The sequence below is a fragment of the Plectropomus leopardus genome, chromosome 7 (assembly GCF_026936395.1).
Source record: "Plectropomus leopardus strain MGB_pleo_1.0 chromosome 7, ASM2693639v1, whole genome shotgun sequence".
In the NCBI taxonomy this organism is placed as follows: domain Eukaryota; kingdom Metazoa; phylum Chordata; class Actinopteri; order Perciformes; family Serranidae; genus Plectropomus; species Plectropomus leopardus.
Genome location: NC_142182.1, coordinates 9,801,568 through 9,828,171, shown reverse-complemented (window position 1 = coordinate 9,828,171; position 26,604 = coordinate 9,801,568). Strand labels below are relative to the sequence as shown.

General features: G+C 42.6%; 1 protein-coding gene across 7 annotated transcripts in view; it reads right to left on the bottom strand.

Moving 5' to 3' along the window:
• pclob (piccolo presynaptic cytomatrix protein b) overlaps positions 1-26,604 on the bottom strand; it is a 76,087-nt gene that overhangs the window by 30,944 nt on the left and 18,539 nt on the right. For all 7 annotated transcript variants that reach the window (XM_088079863.1, XM_088079865.1, XM_088079864.1 and 4 more), the window contains exons 10-15: positions 25,251-26,471; positions 23,767-24,819; positions 10,191-11,135; positions 2,725-9,550; positions 671-2,238; positions 232-497 (exon numbers count right to left, since the gene is read on the bottom strand). In XM_088079863.1, coding sequence (XP_087935989.1) covers positions 232-497; positions 671-2,238; positions 2,725-9,550; positions 10,191-11,135; positions 23,767-24,819; positions 25,251-26,471 — 11,879 coding nt within the window. The remainder of the gene's footprint in view (positions 1-231; positions 498-670; positions 2,239-2,724; positions 9,551-10,190; positions 11,136-23,766; positions 24,820-25,250; positions 26,472-26,604) is intronic.

Sequence of the window (26,604 nt, the reverse complement as noted above, 5' to 3'; positions counted from 1 at the left end):
GTGTCAAGGCAGCCTTTTAGCCCATAAGCTATCAAGGTAAGAGGGGAATCATGCAGATGAATTAGGAATAATGATTACATGAGAGGGACAAACGCAATGATGTTAGTTTTTAATCAACACGACATATTCATTGGCTACTAACATAAGTTGTTAATGAAGTCATGTCACAGGGATTGAGAAGTGCAAGTCTTTATCCTAAACTGTGTGGACGTTAAATATGTGATATCTCACCGTAGCTTAGCGTCAATCTCCTTTTCCTCTTCATCTAGCTCTGCTTGTTTCTTGCGAAGTTTAGAGGATTCTCTCTCGACCAGATCAAGCTCCTTGTCAATGTCCTGAAGGATCTTTGCCCGAGCCATTGTTGTACTGCGGGCAAGACGGCGACGAGCAGAGTTGGTGCTGTAGCCTGACCGTCCTGCCAGAGAGTCGTCCTCGGGAGGGGGATCTGGTAGTGTCCGCTTTACCTTCTTACCTGTACCAGAGGGGGAGCTTCGGCTCTAGAACACAAAAACAAATGGTAAATCTGTCAATCATTTAATAATGATTGACAGCACAATTGCAATTAACTGCATTCTTTGCATAATTTAATAATTCTGAAACAATCATATGCACAGTAATCATCATTATCAATGAGAAAACTGTTTTTCCATTTTTGGTTGCTATGACTTACAGAATAGCTGTCTGCATAGTATCCACCCATCCTGTCTTCGGCAGCAGGACTAAGGGATTTTGGATCAGACAGAGACTTCTGACCAGCCTTTAATATCCGAGGGCCAGAAGAAAATCTGGTTGGGTCAGCAGTTAGCATTCGTTGCCCTCCAATTGATTTTTCCGGGGACAGGGGGGAGACTGAGGTATAGAAGACTTTAGTCTTGGAGGGAGCATCTGCTGTTAGGTGCGTGCTGTAACCCACCTCAATGGGTGTGTGCCTTCTGTCTGAGTCTGTCTGACAGCTGAGACTGCCACCCCTCTGAGAGTTCTCTGGAGCTGAGATATGCTTGATGATTTCCACCTTGGTATCCATCTGGACATTCGGCCGTTTTATAGTTCCAGAGTGGTCAGTTTGAACAGATATCTCTGCCACTGTCTGAATAGCGATGCTAGAGACCTTGGAGCCATGTTTCCCATCACTGCTGTGTTTCCGAGAGCGTCGTCGAGCTTTTGTGGGAGCATCCCATTCATCTTGGTCCTCATCATCAGTTTGTGCTGAGCTGTCACTATTTCTCTTACTCTTCTTTCTCCTTCCTACTTGCTGCTTCTCTGCTGAGTCTTCATCATCTGTCTGCACCCCACTATCAATTATTTTCTTCCCTGTGTCCTGATCAGCTTGAAGCCTCTTTACTAAATTAAGCTGGTCCTGACTTTCCTCTAAATGTGTCCCAATAGTTGGAGTTGTAGACTCATCTTTGACAGGCCAGTACTGACCACTGTCCCCTACTCCTGCATATTTAGCATCTAGGATGTTCCCTGTGGTGCCAGTGCTACCATAGTGCTCGTCAAGCTGGCGCTGGAGTTGCAATTGGAGTTGTTGAATTTGCTGCAACTGCTCTTTTTGCTGGGCATATGTCTCCTGCTGGGCCACCATGTGGGCGTGATGCTCTTCCTCTTGCTGCAATAGAAGCTGCTGTTTAAGAGCCTGAAGTTCCTCAAGCTCCCTTTGGACCATGAGCTGCTCCTGTTCACGGTAACGCTGGATCTCCTGCCTCTCCCACTCCAGCTCCTCAGCGAGACATAGCTGCTTAAGCTTCTCTAGCTCTAGGAACTCCCTCTCCATCTGATACTGGGCCATCTTGGTGTTGTCTAGGCCGGGGAATATTGGGGAGGAGGCTAAGGCATCCAGAGAGGCAGCAATTGCTTCCAGAGTGGTGTCGGAGTACATGTCCGGGTAGCCTGTAATTATGTCAGCCAAAGCTGTGGGCAGAAGCTCCTTAGGTATCCCTGTGTCAAAAGGAATTATCTGTCCTGGGTCTGTACTGGGAATGAAGCCATACGGATGTGGCATTGACTGGTTCTGCACTGTTGATGTAGGTGTTAAGGTGGTGCTAAAGATGGAGCCTGGCTGAGTTGTTATTGCATATGTGGATGGAACCGGGGCAGCAACAGAGGAGTAAACTATTCCATCTGAGGTTCTTAGAACACCAGATACACCAAACCCAGCTGCAGGAACCTGGGAGTATGGTGCAGTGGTCATCCCAGGGTAGACTCCAGTAGCTTTGCTAGTGTAGTCTAGAGCTTTACCTGCCATAATAAGTCCAAATATACAGATTTTACTTAATCAGATACATCATCATTTCAGAAACAAATATACTGTACTCTTAAGTTGAAGGTCATGCAAATTGAGTTTAAAAATATTCTATTTCCACATGCAAATCTGCAGTCATTTTGGCTAGCAAGATGCAAAACCAAAATATTGAGGGAGCACACGCAGGCAAACACATGCATCTGTATGAAGACAAAAGAAAACAAAAACAAGCAGGTATTAATATTCAATGAGATCATGCACATTAAACCAAAGCAAATTAAATAATTAACTTTAACTTTAAAGGAACACAACCACACGTCTACAGTACGTGGAGTATTGAACTGTAACAATATAACTTAAAGTGTGAGGGTACTTTTTAGTACTTTTAAGACAACTGAAAGAATCAAATGCAAGACCATAAAGCAAGCAAAGAGCATGGTAATGTAAAGCTTGCAAACATGCAGAAACACCTCCATACTCACCAGCAGACAGTTTGGCAGCAGTGAGGTCTATAGCGCCATCTGAAGATCCACTGAGATAGTCATAGCCGTTCTTGGGCTCATAGGAGAACACTCCTGCCTCTGTCAGGTTGGTCTCAGACATTGAAGCTTTGATACCGTTCATGCCTTTAATACCATACAGTCCAGCATTATCATATTGATAGTGGTCATCTCTATAGCCAAAACGGTTGTCAGGCTGGGTTGTAACTGGGGGCTGTGTTCTGCAGCTTCCTGTAAATGGTAGCTTGTAAATGACATCACAGCACACACTCCTCCTGCCGGCTGTAAGGTCCACTGGAGTCCCATCATCCTCTACAACAGTGGTCACCACTCCAGGGCTTGTGTCAGACAAAGCTACCATAGCTCTCATTGGTCTGTAGTTTGAGAGATCCATGGCACCTGTGGCCTCTAGAGAAAGGACAGGGCCTCCATTGCTGATAGCTGTTGGAGAAGTCATTGGATGTTTGCCTCCTGCAGCGACCAGAGCTCCAAAGGAAAGATTAATGGGTATGTCTTGAGCTGTAGATGCTACAGCGCAGACTGGTGGCTGGGAATTCACAGGTCTGTATACAATCTGAGCAAGCGGTTCAAAGGGTTTGTATGTAGTGAGAGCCAGAGGCAATGATGTAACAGGGCCCTGCAAATCAAGTGGTTTTTCTGCTTGTGTGGCATTATAGGAGGCAATGGTGGCTGTGCATGTTACTATTGTGATGCTGTCAGTGACCACAGACAGTGTGGTTGCAGGAGTGATCTCTGCACTAAGATTTACTATCTCAGGCTGTACTGCTGTGATTTGACGCCCACTGGAGTCACTTGAAAAAGACTGACGACATGACTCAGGTGGTGTCAGGTCCATGCCTTGTTCGGTCATCTTTACACCAACCTTCATGGTACGTAAATCGATAACATCACCAGGGTAGATTATTTTTCCATTCTGTTTCGGCAGAGGTTGGACTTTAGCCACATCTGGCTGTATAGTGATTGCTACACTTGGCTGAGGGACTTGTGGAAGTCTTTCATGAACAACAGAAACAGTGGTCCTCTGGACCTCAGTGGTAACCACCTGAGTGACCAGGCTAGGCAGGCTTTCAGGGGGCTGACCAGAAGTGGAAATTGAAGAAGAATACATGTGACTCATACTAGAGACCACCTTTTCTGGTCCTCGAATCTCTTGGCTCTCAATAGACTCTTGCTGAATTTTAGTAATGGTGACTGGAGCCCCAGATACACCCTGTGGAATATCCTGTGCAGTAGGTATTGAGGTTCTCCTGGTGTATGCCTCAGTGGTTATTATCTCCAGAGGGTGATCATATTCTGAAGAATAAGTTAATACCTGTGGTCTTTGTTCTGTTGAATGAACAGATCCTCTCCTGTAGGGGTCTTGAACAGTATAACCATCAATAGGAACGTCTTTTTCAGCTGGCATGTGTACTACGTGTGCCATTGGTAATGATTGCTGCATGGTTATTGATTCCCTTCTGGTGGTAGCAAAAGCCTCAGTTGTAACCACCTGTGTGGGGATTTCATATTCTGTGGGATAAGTAAATGTCTCAATTGCAGCATATGTTGGCTGTACTATTGATGTTACGGATGTCCTCCTCCTGCTGGTGGTTTCCTCAGTTGAAATAACTCCAACTGGCATCCCAGCCACTGCCTCGGGCTGGAACACTGATGATGGTATTGAAGCTCTTATATCAACATCCCTCGCTGTAATCTCTGTGGGTGTCTCACGTTCAGGCTGCAATGATATTACTTCCAGTGGTGGTGTTGAATGTAGCATGACTGAGGATGTCATTGCTCCATAGACTTGTGGAATATAAGTACTATCTGGCTGTACTGCCATTGGTTGGACTTCCATGACAAGGGGTGATGGTGTCCCTTTACTAACTGTGGGAGTTATCTCAGCAACTGCTGTTGGCATTAACTTCGGTACTTCTGGTGTCTGGGTAACTTCAGCAAGGAGAGGTACAGAATGAGGCACTGGAGATACTGTTGCCACTCCTGGCATTCTAACAGCAGGGTCAGTTGTAATAACCTCTGTTGGTAATTCGGACTTTGTAAGAAATGTCAGCACTTCAGCTATCGGAGGTGGTTGCTGCTCTGTCACTAAGGGCTGAACAGTTTGTGGTACTGATGGGAGTTCTGCAGAGTGAGCCACCGCTTCCACTCCCATAAGTTGCTGTTGAGCAGGAATTTGCTGACTCACTCCTGGTATTGGTGATCTCACCATAGCTGTCTCTGTGACCATGACATGAATAGGCATATCCTGTTCTTTCTGTAGAATTTCTACTTGAGTTGCAACTTGTGGATAAAAAGCAATTGAGGGCACTTCAGCTGGTCTATCTTGGGGAACCAGTGCATCTAAGGGTACCTCTGGCTGCACTGGTACAGCAACATCTGTCAGAGGCTGTAGCTGCACAGGTATCATTTGTATTGGGACCTGAGGAACTAGTGCTTCTGCTGAAACCTCTGATGGAACTGTTATGACCTCTGTGACAGTGTTTGGAGGTTGAGTAGGTGGAATAGATGGGGCTCTTGCTGTGGCTTGCACTATTAGTGGTTGGATACGAACCTCTGGCTCTGGGGGCATTGTGATGACCTCAGACACTGTTTCAGGTGTTGGCAGTGGCTGAGTAATTGGTTGTTGCTGTTGCACATATGGTTTCTTAATTGGAGGAGGTACACTATGTACCTGAATAAATGTTTCTTGATCTGATGACACTGTCGAAACATCAGCCACAGGTGGTGGTGGTGGTGGTGGCACTACAGAAGGCACAGAGTCTTCCCTGACTTGCACTTTAGCAGCCACTACTTCAGGGGGTGTCACTTGCTCTACTGCCACAGTTGGAGCTATGGCTATTGGAGGTGGATGCCTTACAGTGGGGACAGAGGCTCTTCTAACTGTAGCCTGTGCTGAGAATGCATCAGTAGGTGTTTTCTGCTCTAAGGGTGTGGTTCGCACCCCTGACACTTTTGTAGCTGGGATGGAACCTCGTCTTACGGGTGCTTGGACTGTGATGCTCTCTGTTGGTGAGCCAGGCTCAGATGGAAGGGTTATCACCACATAGGTTTGCAAACATTTGGCATGTTTAGGCGACACAGGTGACTTTGGAGATGTTGCGCTCAACTTAGATTCCACAGGTCGTGTCAGACTAAGTGACAGAGCATTTGGAGGTTCTTTGGTCCTGGGTAGTGTTGCAGCTTTGTGGGTCACATGAGGGGGGGGAGGTTTAACACTCTCTCCTGGCTTGTGGCTGAAAACCAGTCCAGCTGGTATTGATACAGGCTTTGGTGGTATGGGTGGAGGAGGCTTGGCAGTTTGACTAGGGCCAGATGTTGTATCAGCAACTTGTGCTACTGTAGTAGTCGCTGCAATGGGAACCTGTGGCTTTGGATGAACTGTGGGCTTTGGTGAAGTTGTAGGAGGCGGTGGGGGTGTATCTGCTACAGGTATTTCTACTGTGTCTACAACCTTTGTCCCTGCCATAGGTTTAGGTGGAAGTGGTGGAGCAGAAGCTATTGGCACAACTGTCACTTTAGCTGGTAGTGAAGTTGTATCTGTGCTGGGTATATCTGAAGCTATTGGGCCACTTTCTGGCAAAGAAGTAGTGGAAGCTATTGACCGTGTGCTAGCTACATCTTGTGGGATTTGTCCATGCAGAGACATGTTTTCCAAACTTGGCACTATGATGACCACATGCCCTTGTCTGGTTGGGGTCACCACTTGAGGTACAGCCACATTATCTGGTTGCATGTCTTCCATTCTTGGCTGTATATCCACAACTATGGACTGCATTGGCTGACCAGCCACAGTGGTTCCCCTGGGTACGGTGGGGGTCATAGTAGGGGTGACATGCTGTACAGTCCTTGGTGGCAACTCTGCATTAGGCTCAGGTAACGACACTGAGGTGGACCGAGGGGGAGGAGGGGGTGGTACCTTCTTTTTGATTATGGTAGTTGAGGCTGGAGGAGGCACCGGTGCTGTTTGGGCTGGCATCACTACTGGGCTCACTGATGGGACTGCTGCTTGTACAGGAACTGAGGGCACCACTTTAGCTTGGGCTTGAGCTGGGGTAGTTACGATTGCCGAAAATGGTAGTGGTTGTGCAGACATTGAAGATGTTGTTGAAACCAGGTCAGGCATCTGGACTATGACTGGCTCAGGGCCTGAGGCCTGGGTGACAGAAATAGAAACAGCATGGGCTGAGGCTGGAGTGGAGATTGCAACAGATGTAGCTGTAACTACAGTTGCAGGTTGAGCTGAGACAACAGCAGGTGTTGGGCTCTGCGATGAGACCTGTATGACAGCTGGAACCTCAACAGGCACCTGGGATGGAGATGAAACCAAGTCTGGCATTTGAACCACAACAGGCACAGGAGTAGAGATCCCACTTAGGGCTGGAGTTGAAGCTTCAACTGAAGCTTTAACTGGAGTCACTGCAGTGGTTTGAGCTTTGGGAGGATCAGACACCACATCTGGTATTGTAACTATAACTGTGGTTGGAGCAGGGTGAGAGACTGATCCCCCACTGTAGGGTACTGCTGCAACTGTAGCAGGTGATGGCGGTGATGGCGGTGATGGCGGTGATGGCGGTGAGATCTCTGGAGGTGTCTGGGTTGCATATGAAGTTGGAGGTGTTGGTGTAGACAGTGGAGTTGAGTCTGCTGAAAGAGGTGTTTGAGCTTGGAATGAGGAAGAAGATGTAGCATTAGAGGCCAAACTGGAATCTGGAGTGGCTGGCGAAGTTGGAGGTGACACTGGTGATACAGGGGAGGGTGTAGAGGTTAATTCTGGAGCTGATATCGGAGTTGGAATAGGTTTTGGCTCTGGAATTTCACAGACAACGCAGATAGGCTCCATCTCTGCGGTTTCAGACAAAGGTGGGCTTATGGATGGATCTTTAGTGTCAGAGTCATCACTTGGGGTAATATCAGAGGAAATACCAACACCATACTCATCTGCAAGACTGTCATCCTCTTCCTCTCCAGATGAACACTGGGTAATCTTCAGGTCTGGTATGGGAAACAATGCCTTTCTGAGTGCAGGATCTTGAGGAACCATAGGCCTAACAAATCCTATAGATCCAGTAGTACTGCTAGGAACAACAGTCCCCTCTGAGCGCTTAGGGGGTTCAGAGGGGCGTGGTGGAGCTGGCCTTTTCTTTTTCTTCACTGGCACCTCACTAAGAGTTTCAGTGCCTGTAAGAGACATGTCAGTTTGCTCAGTAAGGGGTCTCTCCTCCGTGGGTATGGTCACCACACAGGTTTCAGCAACTGTGGGAGGCTCAGTGACTGGAGCTCCTGATAAAGAAGATTCCATAGCAGTCTGGGCCTGTTGAAACTCTTGCTCTATCATCATCAGCTCTCTCTTTTTCTGCATCATCTCTTCATAAACCTCCTCAGGAGACCTGAGTTTTTTGAGACTCTCCAAGCTAGTGTCCTGCTTGAGTTCCTTCTCTTGAGGTTCACCTATCATGATTTCAGGCTCCTCAACCAAGGATTCATAAAGATAGTCCTCTATTGGCATTCCTCCATAGAGAGGCTCAATATCAGGGGGACTCTCCCCTGGAATGGCTTTTGTCTTCTGAATAATTTCCTCATATGCTTCTTCAGCACTCTTCAACGATTTTGTCACAGCATCCTTCTCTTTAAATGGATCAGAATAAGTGTAAGGTATCACTGTTACCGAAGGCTTGCGTCCTCTCTGTAGAGCTCGCCTAGCCTCTGATTCTGATTCTATAGCGACAGAGTGCTCAGAGCCAGATGTTCTATCGGTTTCAGTCATCGCCTGTCTCAAATTCTCTGTGGAAGAAACATCTTCACTTGGAGACAGTGGTTGGCCATGGCCTCTGCGTTCATCTTTGTCTTTCCATGACTTATCTTCCGCCCTCATCTTTTCTTCCTCAGAGGAGTCCTCAATAGTGGGAAGAGGCTGGGTTGGCTGCCTGTGCCTACCTTTACGATGCTGTTTATCACCACTGAGTTTCCTGTGACTGGGGCTGCTATCACTGTCCTCCTCCAGAGATGAGGCTGATGTGGGGGAAGATCCTGGGGTAAAGCTAGATACCTGAACACTAGACGATCCCTTTGATAAAGATTCTGTGATACTCTCTACTTCTTCATCAGTGCTTTGTCTCTGTCTCATAGCTGGAGTAGCTTTCTTGAAAGTACTGCTGGGCATTGTTTCAGGAACATCTTGAGTAGTTGTAGTATCAGTTTTTGGAAGGGCTTTTTTCCTGGCTGGGCTCTCTTCATTCTCTGTGCTACTTTTTCTAGACAGTGATTCAGCTGTCACTGGAGCATTATCAAGCTCAATCTCTTTGTTAGCGTCCTCATCTGCCAAATTATTTTCTTTTTCATCCTCTGAAAGAGACATTTCTTCTTCATCACCCATTCCCATTATCTGCTTGCGGATGAATTCTTCATCTTCCAAAGAAGAGTCAGCACTTTCAGTTTTAATGTCCTCACTGCTGGATGAAAGATTGCTGACCTTCAGTCGTCTCCTCTGGACTTTGGGTGAGGGTGTGAGCTCACTTTCACTGCTCTCATCCATCACCTGGAAACTTAGGCGCCTTCTCTCAGCCTTAACCTTCTCTGTTACTGGAACGGATGTATCACTAACCACCTGCCCATCCTTCAATTCCTGTGATATGGGTAAAATCTGGGGTTGATCTTCATCAAGCTTTTCTGCTTTGGATTCAAGATTTTTGGCTGTCACAGTGATAACTGTGTTGTCCAGTTTAGCCTGCCCAGTAGTTAGGGAGATCCTCCTCTCTTTCATTGGCTCTTCTTTGATTTCATCTTGCGCCTAAAATGTAAAAAAAACAAGATAACAGTAAATACATTTCCTTGATGAAAGAACCAGTCTTTCTGAGGCAAAAACTAGCAGATATTTTATGTGTATTTTATTTTTACTTATAACAGTAGCATGTTATTAAAAGTAATTCTGACAATGGTCTAATGCAGTGGGAAGTTGGATTATCTTATGTCTGCTCCTTACTAGACATGCAATAAAAAAGGAAAAACATGCTCAGCAGAATGTAGGCTTTCCTTGAGTGTATAAGTGTAATTACACATTCATTAGAATAATGTCATCATGTGGTAAAAAAAAAGAAGTGACAAATTATACTAACAAATGATGGCAGAAAAAAATAATGAAAGTGGCTGCAGTAAAATGCAGTAAGATAGTAAAGAATAAAGCAATGCTTCATGCAAAGCTTACTAACCTACTATTGGAGAACACGTAACAAGGCTTCACATAGTTTGTCAGTTTTGTAACCATTGAGAATTTTACAGACAACATTTATATTTAATTTTCATGTACATTAAAAAAGGGCAATAACTGTCCATAGTTTTTTTCAACTTCTTTACAAAAAGGATTTTATTATGTTAAACTGAACATTAGTTAATACAATAATTATTTTATAATCAAGAGGATTCATTCTTACTTTTATGGTGATGTTCTTTGTAGATACTGGTTCTATCTCTGGAGTCGAAGTAACATCAATCTTTTCAACCAACTTATCAGCCACTTCCTCGCTGTCAACTGCCAGGACTGGTTCTACTTCCGATACCAGCTGTGGTTCTTGTGACTTTGGTTGCCCCTCAACTTGCTGCAAAGGTTTGGTTGGCTCTGTGAGTTTGATATGATCATCAGGCTGCACTTCCTTAATAATATTCTCTGCAGCAGACAATTCTGGCCTCGTTTCAGGCCCAGAAACAGTTCCAGCCTTAGCAACCTCTGCAGCAATAGGGGAGGTGGGAACAACTTTGGCTTCAGTCACTGGCAAAGGAGAAGCTGCAGCTACTCCTGCCTCAGCTTTGACTTCTGGAAGGACAGGTTTAGACTCCTCAGGTTTGGGAATTTCAGTTTTACTGGGCTCCACTTTCACTACCTTTTCTTTATTTTCCTCTGTTGTAGTCTCTGAAACATCTGTGCTTGACACTTCAGTCTTTAGTGGTGTTTCTCTCTGTTGCACAGTGGCCATAGCGGGCATAATGGCTTCTGCTGTTGATGCTACTATAGGCTGTTTTTCTGCTGTAACCGGTGAAACCTTTGCTGTTGTAGGTACGCGTGCAGTCTCTATCTCGATTTTTGCAGACACTGCTGTTGCAGTGGTTTCCACTTTGACAGACGTAGGTTCCGTCTTTGCCTTTTGAGTTGGATCGGTTGGTGCTGCCTTGATAGGGGCAGGTGTGGGCTGTGATTTTGCGATGGCAGGTAATGGCTCTGCCTTTGTTGGGGAAATTTTGGGCTCTGCCATTTTGGTTGCAGGTGTGGCCAGGTTCTCTGGTTTGGCAGATACAGGTGAAGGCTGGGGAACTTTTCCAGAGTCTCCCAGCTGTCCAGACAAAGCCCTCTGAGTCTGGCAGTTGAGACACAGCCATTCCTTCTGTAATCAAACAAACAAAAACAACATAGGTCAGGAAACACACTATGCCAAGATTTACATAAAAAAACACCTTACAAACCCAATTAGGGTTTTCACATATCAAATCAAATCAAATCAAATCAAATCTTTATTTGTATGGCACTTTTCATACAAAGAGTAACACAAAGTGCCTCACAGAGATTAAAAACAATAACAGAAATGAAAAACATCAATGAAAATCAAGAAAAATACAGACAGCCTGACCCTCCCACCCCCACCTAGACGTACGCAACAACACACACACAATCATGTAGATATTCCCACACATATTCGCAAAGGCACCCGAACATCCACCCTTACCACCCACACACACGCACACATACACCAACACACACCAATTGTTACTAAAGAGACATGGCTAGGCACTGAGACCTGAGGCGAGGGAGAAGCTACCTTTGGGGGCCAACCTCACTGAGAGAGGTCACGGTCCAGCACTGGGCGCCGCCACAGAGACCATCCCAACCTGGCGGACAGGAGTGCCCGCACCAAGATGCCGAGCCCTCTAGCCACCCGGGCCGAAACAGTCCACGGTACAGCACCCCCAATGGTGGACCAGAGACCACTCCCAGTCCGGTAGGCCCCGATGAGGAAACACTGGAGCTAAAAACTAACACAATAAAATAAGGTAAAGAACATAAAATATGCAATAAAAGACTTTCAGTTATATATTGAGATGATGCTAAAGCAGCATTTTGCAGATTTCTTATCAGATCATTCGAAGTACAGGCCCAGGGGGGTTCTTTATAAAGGGAGATAAGAAAAGCAGTGCTTAATTTGAATTTTCCTACTTGAGTTAACCTAACATATAGGTGAACAGCACAGACATGGCTTTTGTAACCTGCTACTTTTCACTATTGCTGAGCTGATACACTCCTGTCAGTGCTTTTTTGTTGCAACTCCCACCACTACTGCAAACTCTTACTTCTTAAGCTAAGTTTTGTTTTGTATTTTAAACTGAATCCTAATGTTCTGGTACCCAGTTGTTAAGAGTGGATTAGGTCTCATTGCAGAAGTTTTGTTGCTACTTTGAGAAAACCCTCACAAAAGCACAGCTTTTTAAAAATTTTTTCTTGCCAAATCCAACACTAAATGAATTTGCTCTTAATTGTAATATCCTTGATGTAAGCTCTGAATGAATAAGCATTTCTTAAAACTGACAAAAGCAAATATCTATGCTATTCAATTTGAAGTGGTGAATTCATCCACATGGTGCAACTGTATGCAATTTCTTTTGCAAATTTAAAAAAAACTGAAATACACATAACTAACACTGCATTTTCTCCAATGCTTTTATTGTGTGTATGCTGTGCACAGACATTACATTAGTGCAAAGCTGACACTCCACATATCAAAAAAGTAATAAACACAAGTAGCAACAAGGATCTACAAATTTAGATGATGATTTTGATGTGATGAGAGAATGACAGGACTGAAGGTCAACTTTATTAAGCTGCATTTTAGTTTTGTTGTTGTTTTTTTAATTGCCTCATCTCTTTACCTTGTGAAAGACCTATACATTTTACTTCAGATTGTGAAAAGAAAAGCAAAACACACAAGCAACAAGAAATTGAAACATATACCTAGTTGTCTACTATCTAGTCTTAGTATTAAAAATACCTGTTATTGACCTCATACTGATATATAGTTCCCACTATGCCTAACATTTAGCTGTTAGGCTGTGACTTTCAAGTTGAAATGATATGGAGGTGAAATACCAACTTAAAATAAACACACTTACTGATTTATATCAATATGTACCAAGGCAATGAGGTTTTATGGTGTTATAGTAGATCTCTGACTTCTTATTGACATGAGCATGATACAGTACAACAGAGTCTCTAATGCTGAGTAATACCCCGGCACTTAAAGTAATATAAATTCAGTCTTCACCCCGCACTCGTTGCTGGACAGTTCAAACAACCGAAGCATTTACACAGACTTATCACCAATAAATATATGTTTGATAGAAGCTTGCGGTCCCTACCATTAACATGCTCGCCACTGTTACACTAGAACTTACGACACTTGTAAGAGCAATAAAAATGCTTACCTTGCAAAAGAGCTAATCACATTTTATAAGCAATGCTATTACTTTAGAAATTTAATCCTCTGAAGACACATTTCTTATCACATCTAAGCTCCATTAATGGACAGTTAAGGAGGAGAGGAAGGCTTAAGCTGTCAATAGATAAAGCGGTGTGTCTGTAGCAACCTAGCAGACCAAATCACAGCAATGCGCCTGCCTCTGCAGAGCCGGGGAGAGCAGTTCAGATACACAGGACAGAGGAGGAGATTACATCACACACACACATCCTGTTTGTGAAACACCATTAAGTTTTAATTGCTCTATCCACAAGAATGTATTAGAACCAATACACGTTTAATACATCTGAATTATGGAACCACAACTGCCACCTGAGCACACTGATATCCACACACTTCATAAACAGGAGAGTCATTTGGATGTGATTTTAAACACACATTTTTTTTTTTTGAGATTAACACTGGTTCAGGATGCAGTGAATTAATAGCATAGTTCACAGGCTCATGTGCTGAGTTGAGCTTCCGTAAGTGATGTAATCTACCCTCTGTCATACCCGGGCTTAAACCTGCTCTTACATCCCAGCTGTGCCGGGCATTTCATCTGTGTTCTCACAAACAAGCCGAAAATATCACACTGCTAAGACCTTACTATTACAAAAAGACACAGCTAGAGGGAACTTTTAAAAATGACTGGTCAAAACTGGCATCACTTAAAGTCATTTTTTTCTCCTATTAAAGGTTATTAATATTGTTTCATAGCTTACAGTAAATCTACTGCAAATAGTGCATGTCTGAAAATATAAATGCTCATATTCTAACCTGAGACTGTGGGCAGCAGCAAAACTGAAAGAAAAACATGATTTGCTGCATTGCTGTAAAAGGCTTTTACTAACTTAGACATATTCATGGCAAACAGAATTACAGCTAATATACTGTATAATATATACAGCCTTTGATAAATAACGCCATAATGCAAAACATTGCTGCAACCTGATACTGATGCATTCACTTTGATTGGTACTAGGATGCTTTTATTCAGTCAGTTGTGGTTCAGTGAGGGATATGATAATCCTATTGGCTCCCAACAGGAGCAAACAAAGCCTCATCAGCATACTGCATGATGCTCATAATCGTGTTAACCAATAAATCATTTAAACCTCTATTTCATGTGATTTTACACAAGCTCAGTCTCACTAATGTTACCTTTGATGTTGGACAAACACTTTCAGTTATATAAGTCATGTTGGTTCTCATAAAAGCTGAATTCTACTGAGGGTTATTTATTTTTCTTTGTAAATTGTTGCACATAATGCAACTGGTTGATCTACAATACAGAATAACTCACAGAATAGAGTTTATACAATTAAGTTGTTTATTAAGACTAAACATCTGAAAAGGTATACAGTATAGTCCACACATCTGTCTACCTGTCCCCCGCCTCCTCTGTCATGCTTGCAGGATGTAATCACAGCTAACAAGGAGTGTGCTCCTGTCCCATACATATGCTAATCAGCAAAATCATATCACAACCGATGCCATTCAAATTATAAATTAGGAATCACGAACTCCAGCTCTTCCCCCTTTTCTGATCATCTTAGCAATCCACCAGAATGGCCTTATCAGAGGCAGCTCATATGCACTGGTGCTATCGTTATTACTATAGAAAATGAATGTAATTATACCAATATATATAATTTTGGAAGAAAATATATTCCAAAATCTATTCTTTCATTGTAGATACAATCCTGAGCTGTAATACCCATAATTTTAGACAATACCACAATGGAAAAAAACCCACAATTAATAACTCTTTGTTCCATTTTAGATAGAAGAGCACTTGGATATAAACTTGATGTGTAAATTAGCATAATTACAGCAGATTTGAACATTGTTAACATCTATCATTCATCATAGGGCTGGGTGATATGGCTTGAAAATAATATTGTGGTATTTTTAGGCTATATTGTGATACACGATATGTATCTCAATAGTTTTAAATCTCTAAACTACTGAGGACCAACATACAAAAATATTAAATTAACTACAGTAACAGTAAAGTTAAACAAAGTAGTTATGGTCATAATAAAGTCAGATTTTAATAAAGTTAAATAAAATACTGTCATATATTAAAGTTAAATTAAGTACTGTGTTAACAAAGCTATTATGAGCTGAAGTTTTTGCTGTGAATTTGAATTTTCCGGTCAATAGTTAGCAGTTAGTGGAAAGTTAAACTTCTTTAACTGTAGTGCTTTTAAGAGTGAAGATTTATTCACTGTGAGCTTGAAACAAACGAACAGCTCCCCATTTCATATATCAATAATATTTACAAGTCACATCGGTGCTTCATGGTTGCAAAAAGCAAGTTAATAGTTGGGATCAGAACTCTGCAGATGCAAAAACACACGCCTCACCTGGTCACACTATTGCTCAGGTGAAATGGTCTGGGATGGGTGGAGGAGTGTATGTGTAAGGTAAAAAAAAAAAACTTAACAATTCATACATGATGTTTGTGATATAGTCATTTTTTTATATCCCAAGAGAAGTGTTAGTATGAGTTTTTATATAACTCTTTCATAATTATGCAGGGCCAGCAAATTTAGAAACATCCCTTTAAGGACTCTTATAGCTGATGTGTTAGAAAGCTGGCTGACACAAAACACACGAAAAGGCAGTGGTATATATACTTCCCACTGTGACACAAATGTTTGCTATCCATTACTATGTTCTGTGTCAGTCAGTCTGCATTCTGTCTTGTCTATGTCTGAGCTGACCTGAACGCTCGTCTTCATTTGTACTTGTCCTTGTATTCGATTTGTATACTCGCACTCATATTTGTTTCAAACATTTCCTAATTGAAGGATCAACTAGTGTCTCACTTGCTGAATCAGAATCATCATAGAAAACCCGCCTGTCAAGGAGCAAGCTGTGATTTATCAAGTATATATGATATATTCCCCACCCCTATTTCTTTAAGGTCTATTCCACCAATCATCTGCATCATAGCATTTACTCTGAAAATCTGGGTAACCTAAATTCACTCTCAGACACTGAAGATAATTGCATACTGGAATTAAGACATATTAACAATACACCAATTGTTAAGAAGCCGCAGGATTGTCAAAACCCACATTTGCATAACTCATTAAAATCCAACATTGTGGCCTATTCCCCAGTCTACTTCTGCTTCCCTGCAACAGGACAAACTTGAAAAGAGTTATCAGGGAAGATTGATAGAGAGAGATCAAACAGCAGCGTTCGCAGATGGCTGAGCCATGGCCGTGCATTCCTGAGTCTGTCTACTGATCTACTGTATTCTCCCTCTACCGTCATCTAAAAATGGCCCTGCCGCTCACACTTCTCCAGGTGCTGGTATTGAACAGGTCCAAGTCTCAGCATGACAGCTGACCTTTGTGGAGAGCAGATGGACAGAGCAATAACAAAAGAATTCAAATGAATGGTTACACCTCTGCATTATGTATTATACACCTAATTCATGCTAAATTAATCAGCAAAGATCAACATTTACACACCTACATTGCACCAACTTTGCATCTGCTAACTCATTCCACCTTAACCTAATTCTGAATCACCCTGCATTAATAATAATAATTTAAAAAAAACATCTCCGTCAACAAAAAGTCCTAATCCCATCACATTCCCCTCCAGCGCCAGTCACTGCCTCACAGCCACACAGTCTCAGAGCCATGCATCAGAGCCACAGGGTTTGGAAAGTCGCCATCATCCTTTTGTCTAATTAAATCTGTTTTATGAGTAAAGAGCAGGAGCCCCAAGCAGAGAGCTGTGGGAGAGGCTGCTCCCCACGATTAGCCTGTGAGCTGGATTACCAAACCTTCACAATGACAGCAGTCAGGAAATTATGCTCTTGACACACAGGCATGCTGCATTAGGCTGGATCTGCTGAGCTTAATAAAGAAATGCCCACTTCACTTTATTCACAGGAAGAGGCACTCTGCATTTTTGCAACACCTTAGGAAAAGAACCCATCCACGTTCGGCACAGAGTACCTTAAAACAGTGGGGTTTTTTCAAGACACTGAAATATTTTACACTCAAATACAAATGTATTTATTGTTATTCAAATGCTGCATGCACATTTTGCATGTTCCATCATGAAGGTTGGAAAACTGACAAGGGGAATATATCTTGTCCACTATCAGCACTAACACGCGTGTGGTTTAACAAAGACATTGTAAATCAAGTGTAAATTTCGAATGCCTAAACATCTATCACACTGCTCTTAACAGGAAAGCCTGTCGAAAACTGATGAATCAATCCCACAATTTGAATTTGTTTTATTTGTGCAAACCTACTCCTTCTTCTGACACCCGAGCCACTGGGTATCAAAGTGCCCCTGAAATTTACATTTTATAATAGCCAGACGGAGGGGATGGCCTTTGGGCTGTGGACTACGCCACTATTTCTCAGCCTCTCTTTCTTTCCTGATGCTGGAGCTGGTAAGTTTCTTATTGATTTTCTGGCAGAGGCCTTTGGCAAAAGCTGTAGCTGGCTAATATACTTGGCTTTCAGTGGCCCCCGCAGAGCAGAACTCCTCATAAATCAAGACATTGATAATAGAGAACGTTGACCTACTAATCTGTAATAAGCAAAGTGCTTCATTCTAAAGACAAGGAAATACACCCCCTGCTTTTTTCCAATCTGACAAAGGGCACATCAGCAAACTTCTTATGTTGATGGCAGCATGCGATGGGGTGAAATGTGGGGTAAGAGAGGTCGTGGATTGGTGTGGCCTAGATAGAAAGTAAATCGGGATTCATCTAGGCACACGCTAAATCTCAAAACAGTGTGCACCGTTTTGCTACGGTTTCCTAGCTGAATTACACGTTTCCTCAAAATGGTGTACAACAGGCTTCGAGGTATGTTTTCTCCCCATTTTGTTGTGTGTGTCAGTAACCAACCAGCAGCCACACGTATATAAACCAAATTCTGGATTATCTTTGCTTTATGTGCATAGATTTTTTATGTTTTGACTCCACACTTGCTTCGGGAATGGAGATAGAACTTTTCCCACACCAATAAAACCCCTTTGAATTGAACTGAATAAACACCACAGTATCAAGAGGCAGTGCGCCTGTGTAACACTACAGGGTGTTCAACATACCACGGTTTCTGTTTTGCTATGTTTTTTTGGGGCTAAACGCAGCCCTGTATCAGCTGAAGTTGTTGACTGCCATCGGCCTATAAGTAATTAAGATTTACTGATGGCAGTGGCAGACGATTTTCTGTTATGTCACATCAATTTTGCACAAGCTAAAAAACTTGGACTAACAGCACCCTGGGGACAACAGAATACATGTTTGAGATTAATACAGATCGTCCCCTGGACACCTTTGGGATGAAAGGACGCAGTAAGGTGACTATTGAGGAGTCAGGGCGTGCACTGTATTTTTCCTTAATAATGCTATATTTTGAACAACAAATCCATGTTGAAACTGCAGCAGGAGAGTTAAAAAATCCACAGCATGCATTTAAACAGCAACATTGTTTTCTCATATTAGGGGAAGTCATTGCAGCTTGAGGGATAAGTGTTGCAGCTTTCACAACGTCATGAAACACCAAGCATACGTCCTTTCAGAAGAAAATACTGTTATAAGCTCTACTGAAAAACAACTGAGAGGAGTAGCAATATATGATATAACACTATTTACTTTATTGTTATTTAACAGACATCTGGAAAGGCCTAATTTGCAAAGAATCATAGCACATCATTGATTCGTATGTAATCCATTTTACTTTGTAAATGCAATTTTTTAAAACATTTTTATCAACTTTTTGTTACTGCTTAGTCTTGAGATTTTGAACAATTATGCAATCTTTGTCTTTATCTTTCTTTGTGTTTTTCAGTGATTATAGGTACTTAATAGGGGAGGTATCTCCATATCTCCGTATCTCCATCTAACCTCTCCTGCACAATGTTAAAACTTTTTAATTTTCTTTTTCTGTCTCTTCTATACATGTGTATGTGCAAATAAATAAACAAATAAGATTATTTCAAGAATGATTTAATGCAGCATCAAGTCTAAATCATGAGCTCATTCAATTTAAGCAATGATAGCCTCATTTCCGTAAGAGGCTGTAAAAAAGAGTGAGGATGCAGCAGGTACGCCGTGCTTGAACTCTTCCTCAGAGGGACTATTTTTAACACTGTCACTAGGAGCACCAAGGGGTGTCTCCTCCTTATCATGGAGTCAAGGTGTCTGGCCTACAGCAGAAAACATCTCACACATAGACCTGGCGTGTAAAAAAAATTATAAAAACTCTGAGGTTGATGAAAAGACTTCAAAAGTGTTCCCTTTGGGGTGCTAAAAGCTGGGCCTGTGAGTCAGAGATATTGTCATGAATCAGTCCCTCGTGGAAACTTCATAGGATGTTCGTCGGTTGCTTTTAACTTTGATGACATAATTCCTCCAATGGCTCTTACAATAAACTAATATTTATGTACAAATTCGGGTAAAATTTTAACAAAAACTAGATATACGGTTGCAAGCCTCTCCACACCAGTCAAGTTGCACCACAGTTTACATTCATGTTTGTGAAAGCATGGATGCTTTACACACAGATGATCTATGAAATCAGCACTGTTTCAAGAAAGACACCTAAGGAGGTCACCATGACCTTAAACTTTGCCCTGCAACCACCAGATTCGAAATCAGTTCATTCTTGAGTTCAAGTGGAAAACTGAAGAAACTCCCTAAATGCAATTTTCATATAAGAAAATGAGACCTATGCAAGGTGCAGTGTGACCTTGACCTCTGAACACCAAACTTCAATCAGCTCATCACTGAGTCCAAGTGAATGTTTGTGCTAAATTTTTAAAAAATACCTCAAGGTGTTCATGAGATACTGCTTTCACAAAAATGAGACAAATGCAAGGGCGGTGTGACCTTGACATTTGACTACCAAAATCTAATCAGCTCATCGTTGAGTCAGAGTGAACATTTGTGCAAATTTGAAAAAAAATCCCTCGAGGTGTTCTTGCGATATTGCCTTCACAAGAGTGAGACAGACAAGGTCAGGGACCTTGATCTTTGACCTATGACCACCAAAATCTAACCAGCTCATTTTTAAGTCCAAATCAATATTTGTGCCAAATTTGAGGAGATTTCCTTAAGGTGTTCTTGAGATATTGCGTTCATAAGAATGTGCCGGCCGGCTGGACAGACGGACCATCGAACAACCCGAAAACATGATGCCTCCAGCCTCAGCTTTCGCTGGCGCAGAGGCATAAAAACTGAGAGATGAGAAACTATCATTCATGCTGTCTCATCTGTCACACACAAAGCTTTAGCTGGCAGAGCACGGCACACGTGTGTCCTACTTATCAGACAACAGTTACTCCCAGGCTTTTGATGGCATCAGCTGAAGCAGAAAAGGCAAAAGGAAAAATGGATAGAGTTGCTGCCAGCACTCACTTTGCCTCTCATCTTGGGAACCTTACAAGTCCTTTTCATATTTTAAAAGGAGGCATTTCTGCCCTTCATTTCTAAAAGGCCACACACGTCTATGACTGAGAACCGGCAATGACAGCCCCTTTGGATAAAGCAGGTCATAGGACAGCAATAAGTATGGCGGCTCATCCTGTCCAGCGGTGTTGAGGCTCAGTCATTTCTGTTTTCCACAGCTATTAAGAGGAATGAATCTATGTTGTACAGTACACACAGCAGCAATCTTCCCTGCTTGTCCCTTCCGCCATCCAACCTCTACCCCCGAGGCTCTTCCCCCTCTCTGGTGTCCACGAAAAATGTGAGAAGTGTCCATTACATAAGAGGCCCATCTCTTCGACTTCTATTTGTATCCTATTTTCCCACAATAATGTGCCATTTGGGCTGAGCTTGTGGTAATCTGTCCCTGGGAAACCAAACTAAAGGCGGAAATAAAGAAAAGGGGGGCACACAGCCACTCACACACTACAGAGATGATTTTTGTTGTTTACTGAGAGTCAACAGAACGCACTGCCCCCATTCTCTTGCAAACAGCTGTCAGCCAGAAATACTTTGTCTTTCATAGAAAGTAGGAAATCACTATTGCCAGAAATGGAATAAAAGGTCACATTAACTGAATTGTCTTCTTACATATTTATCTTATTGAATGACTCTTTGACCCGTTCAACAGGATCTCACATTATGAAAGCATTTAGGGCCAGGCAATATGGGCTGAAAATTATATTTGGTTATTTTGAGGCTATATCTCAATACATGATATATATCTTAATTATTTAAAATCTCCTTAAAAGCACTTCATTCACGCTAGAACTGGGGGACAGAATCGAACATTATAAATGTTTTTTTTTGTTGTTGTGTTTTTTACCAAATTCCCTCTTCGCAGTGACAATATTGTAGGATTGACTATTGTTAATTTGAAAAAATATCAACACAATTCCATTTTTGGTCAAAAATCATTAGTAATGTAGATATAATGACAACGTTGGGAAAGGCAAGTATTAAAACAAGTAGAATGTCTGATAGGTTCAGAAAAGCACATCACTTTACTGTAATGCAACCTTTAAATCAGGGGAAAACCCCAATTTATTTCATATCATGATATAACCATATCCATTGTGTAAGACAATATGTGGTCTCATATCTTGATACGGTATAATATCTTTATAATTCCCAGCCCTACAAGTATTAGCATCAAAGACAACCTTATTGAAAAGTCTCTGGAAAAATAACTAACACAACAAACATGGCACATTATTGATTTGTACCCATGACAAAAATATTGCGGCACAGTGTCATTTGAGCATCTTCAAGCTGACCACTGAATTAACTACAAGAGAAGGAATGAAAGCCTCTAACGTTTTCACCAAATCACTCCAGATGGGTCTCACAAAGCCCATCTAACAAATTATTGAAGGCATTAACTGCTATCACTGTTTGCCAGAAAACCAGAAAAACCACACAGGGGAGTGTGACTGCTCAGAGAGAAAAAGCATTGCTACATCTCACATACAAGAAATGAAAAGGCTACAGCCATGCATTCAACAACCGCCTGCAGGTACGTCACCAAGCGGGCACACACATGTGCTGCTGCCACCCACATAAAATAAAGGAGGAAATTGTTGAATTATATGGAGCCGCAGATCTGTGAGAGAGCAGATGGCCTGAAAGGAAATGTCTGCTGTCCTAATGTACTGCACCGTGTTGTGTTGGACTTAATCTGTTTCACCTCTGCTTATTGGCATATCACAGGGCTTTGCCATCTCAGATCTCTCACAGGGGCTGGAGATTCCCTGGTCCCTGCTCTGTTATGGCAGCAGATCCCATCTCACTAATGCTGTTGCACAACCCTCAATCACGTTAATACATTCTCAGCGCTGCCGGTCTGCTGAAGCCGACTTCTCATGAGGTGTTACGTAATAACTAGCGCCACTCCAGTGGACGGTTGACAGCCAACACACAGCCTGCATTTTAGTATGTTGTTGTTGTTCTGTTTGAGACCTCTCAATGTAGGTCAATCATTCAAATAGATTACATTAATTAACTGCAAACAGACCTCTGTTAAGAGTCTGAAAACCAATTCAAGCAACCTCCCCATATATTTTTTCTGCCGTCAGCATCTTCATCTATTATTCCACCATATTTGTAATTCATGGTTTTTGCCAAGAAATTAAATCAACAAGGGAGTAAAATTCAGCCTATTGTGTACTACATCATTAATAGGAATAAAAGGCGCAATGACAGCCTATATAAAAGGCAAGATGACAGCTAATCTCCAAGTTTTTTCCACTCTGAACACTGTTGAAGAATATTCCACAAAGCAGAAAGTAAGTAAGTATAAAAAAAATCAATATTATTGCTCGCGCACTTGAACCCAAAGGTGTTCTTGAAAGTGCAAGAATAAACAATAAACAGCAAGGGCAGCAGAAAGAACATTAACTTTATAATATGAAAAATAGCGCTCTTCAATAAAGAAGAGCTATCAAATAAAATGTTTCATAAACTATAAAACTACTCTGTCATTTACATGCTCAAATGCTCATATGGCATTGCTTAGTGAAGGGCAAACAAAGACAACATGAATGTTACATATCACAAATCATAAAGCCATTTATTATACATAGAGCAATGCTGTGCTTTACTACTGACATGAAGGCAAAACTTGTACAAAAACATTTTGTATTTAAATAATTTGTGCAGTATACTCTCTTTCCTGTCTTTGATTACAGTTTTTTTTTTATATATGATGGATGTATAATGCTGTGTATTTTGCTTTATTTCTGCTCTGAATGGAGTTGAAATGTGTATGAATTAAAGTATGCTGCTTCTGTCATTCTGAAGTACCCTTAACAGTGTTTTGCTGCTCAGTATCAGACATGAATACTAAACACTGGTGCCTTCATTGCAGTTCAGCAAAACAAATAACACCCATAATAATCACTCCTGTCAACTGAGTATGAAGCAACTCAGTGGACAAACATGGCAAGAAAAAATGTTTCAAGGCCCCCAATTAAAACAAATCTTTAAAACTGATGTGAAAGTGACATTTGAAATGAAATAGTTTAGACTTACCGCTCCTGTATGAGGCATGGGGTTAAATCCACAAAGGTTGCAGACGGTGTTCTTGCATTCGGTGCAGGTGTTGTAATTGGGAGGATCCTTGGAGCCCACGTTGAGTTCCACCTTACAGAGTGGACAGGTGGACATGCCTGTTTTAGGAGCAACTTTTGTCACTTCTGCTTTAGGAGCAACTTGTGTCACTTCGGTAGGTTTTGAAGGCTCTGGTTTGGCTACTTCGGCCTGTGCTGATGGAGCGGGCTTGGCTTGTTGAGGGGGCTCTGGTTTCTGTGCAGCAGGTGGTTTGGTCTCCTTTGCAGGAGGCATCTTAGGAGAAACTGGAGGTGTAGCTTTGGGAGAGACTGTAGCTGACATCTTACGTTGGGTAGGTGGTGTTTTTGGTTCATCCTGGACAGCTGAGGTTATCAATGTAGATGCAGAGCTGAAGATAGAGGAACCAAAGCCAAACATCTTTCCAGTCACTGACTCCGCAGGCTTTGCAGCAGCAGGCTGCACTTTAGGAGCCCCAAAGCCAAAGAAGCCCCCTGACTCTTGTTTAGCAGGCTGTGCTGGTGGTGGTGCAGATTTGGCAGGAGGGGTTGCAGATTTTGAGGGCTGCTGTGGTGGCTTCCCAGCTTCTTGCTTCGGAAGATCTGCCTTGACCTCCGGCTTTGTAGTTTGAGAAGGCTGCACTTGTGGGGGTTTTCCAACAGGCTGTGGCTGGCCAGACACATCCTGGTCTCGTCCTTTTTCAGCACCCGGAGGGACTGGTGTCTTTTGCACAGAACCTCGTCGTGGTGTCTCTGTCCTTTGGACTGCAGTCGGCACCGGACCCTCAGCTTTAGGCGTTTCCTTTTTCTGAGGAGGTGCTTGAGTGACCTCTTTTTTGACTGCTGTAGATTCTGCAGACTCCTTCTGGACTAATGTCGGTATATCCTTCTGTTCAGAGCCAGGAGGAACAACAGCCTTGCTCTGTAAGGGCTGTGGCTTCACTACAGGACGTCCAGTGGGCTCAGATGCTCCAAGGGCTCTCTGCATCTGGCAGTTCAGACAGAGCCATTCCTTTACCTGAAAAAAAGTGCAATAAAATATATCAGTCATTGTATAAAAATAAGCAAAAACACAGTGTTTTGACAATCCAAAGAGCAAATTTAGAGTGATTTCATCACTTAACCCAGAATAAACCTGCTTTTCAAACCATGGAGTTATCAAAGCATTGTCAGGAATTATTTTTCAGTGGCACTGTGTGACATTACATTAAATATACTTGTTTAAAAAGTCAAAATGTTCTTACAATTGTCAACATCAACATTTATGTTAGCTATTTCAATCTTGAAACCTACTGATCATTTTACAATATTAAAATGCTGTATCAAATCATGAATTGCCACAATCGTGCTCATAAACAATGTTAAAAAATCAGAAAATTGCTAATTTAAATCAATCAATAAATAAAATGTGATTAAAGCAAATACAACACTGGGGGGATAGTAATTTACCTCTGTCTCCATTGGCATTGTATTAAATCCACATTGGTTGCACACAATAGTCTTGCACTCTGTGCAAGTGTTGTAGTTGGGAGGATCTTTGGAGCCCATGTTGAGGTTGGCCTTACAAAGTGGACAGATGGATGAGACCGCTTTTGGAGCACCTTGGGTGTCTGTTGGTGCCTTGGGGGTCTCTGAAGGAGCTTTGTCCACTTTGGCTTGTACTGCTGGAGGAGTCTTTTCCTGCTGTGGTTTATCTGGTTTCTTTTCCTCTGTTTTCTGTGCAGCAGGTGGCTTGGTGTCCTTCGCAGGTACAGTTTTAGGAGAGGCTGGTGGTGTTGTTCTAGGAGAGACACTGGTTGTTGTGGACATCTTACGGGGAGTTGGAGGTGTAGTTTTTGGTTCGTCCTGGACAGCTGAGGTTATCAAAGTGGATGCAGAGCTTAAGAAAGATGAACCAAAGCCAAACATCTTCCCAGTCACTGACTCAGCAGGCTTTGTTGCCGTTGGCTGTGTTTTAGGACCACCAAAGCCAAATAAGCCCCCTGATGCCTGTTTTTCAGGCTGAGCTGGTGGTGGCACAGATTTGGCTGGAGAGGTCCCAGCTTTTGGAGGTTGCTGTGGGGTTGGCTTTCTTGTCTCTGGACCTGGCGGAGGAGTAGACTTTGCAGTTGGAGTTTCAGTTTTTGGAGGCTGTTGTGGGGTTGGCTTCGCTACCTCTGGACCTGGTGGAGAAGCAGACTTAGCAGTCGGAGTCTCAGTTTTTGGAGGCTGTTGTGGGGTTGGCTTCGCTACCTCTGGACCTGGTGGAGGAGCAGATTTATCAGTTGAAGTCACAGCTTTTGGAGGCTGTTGCTGGGCTGTATTAGGTTGACCGTTGGGTGTCTCTCCAGAAGGCTTGAGTGAAGCTGGTGAAACATCAGTGCTTGTGGTCGCAGATGGAACCGTTTTGTCAGGCAATGAAGCAGCTGCAGGGGTAACTTTCTTTGTTGGTGCACCAAGGGCCTGGGATTCAGTTTCTTTGGTTGTGGCAACATCAACAACCTCATTTTTGGGTGGGGCTGGTTTAGGGACGTCTTCCTGAGAAGTTGGTTTTGGGGTCTCTTTCTTCTGTGTAGTGGCAGGGACCTCTTTGCTTGGGGCAGGTTGGGGTTTTATCATGGGAAGGCCAAGAGGTTCAGAAGCTCCAAGTGCTCTCTGCATCTGGCAGCTGAGACACAGCCATTCCTTTGCCTGAAAAACAAACACAGAATATGAATAACATAATTTGCATTTGTTAATAGTGAACTCTCAAAACAGCACTTTTATTGGTTCAAATAATTACTTTGTTTTACTGGGAATAAAAGAAGAGATTGGAAAAACAAAT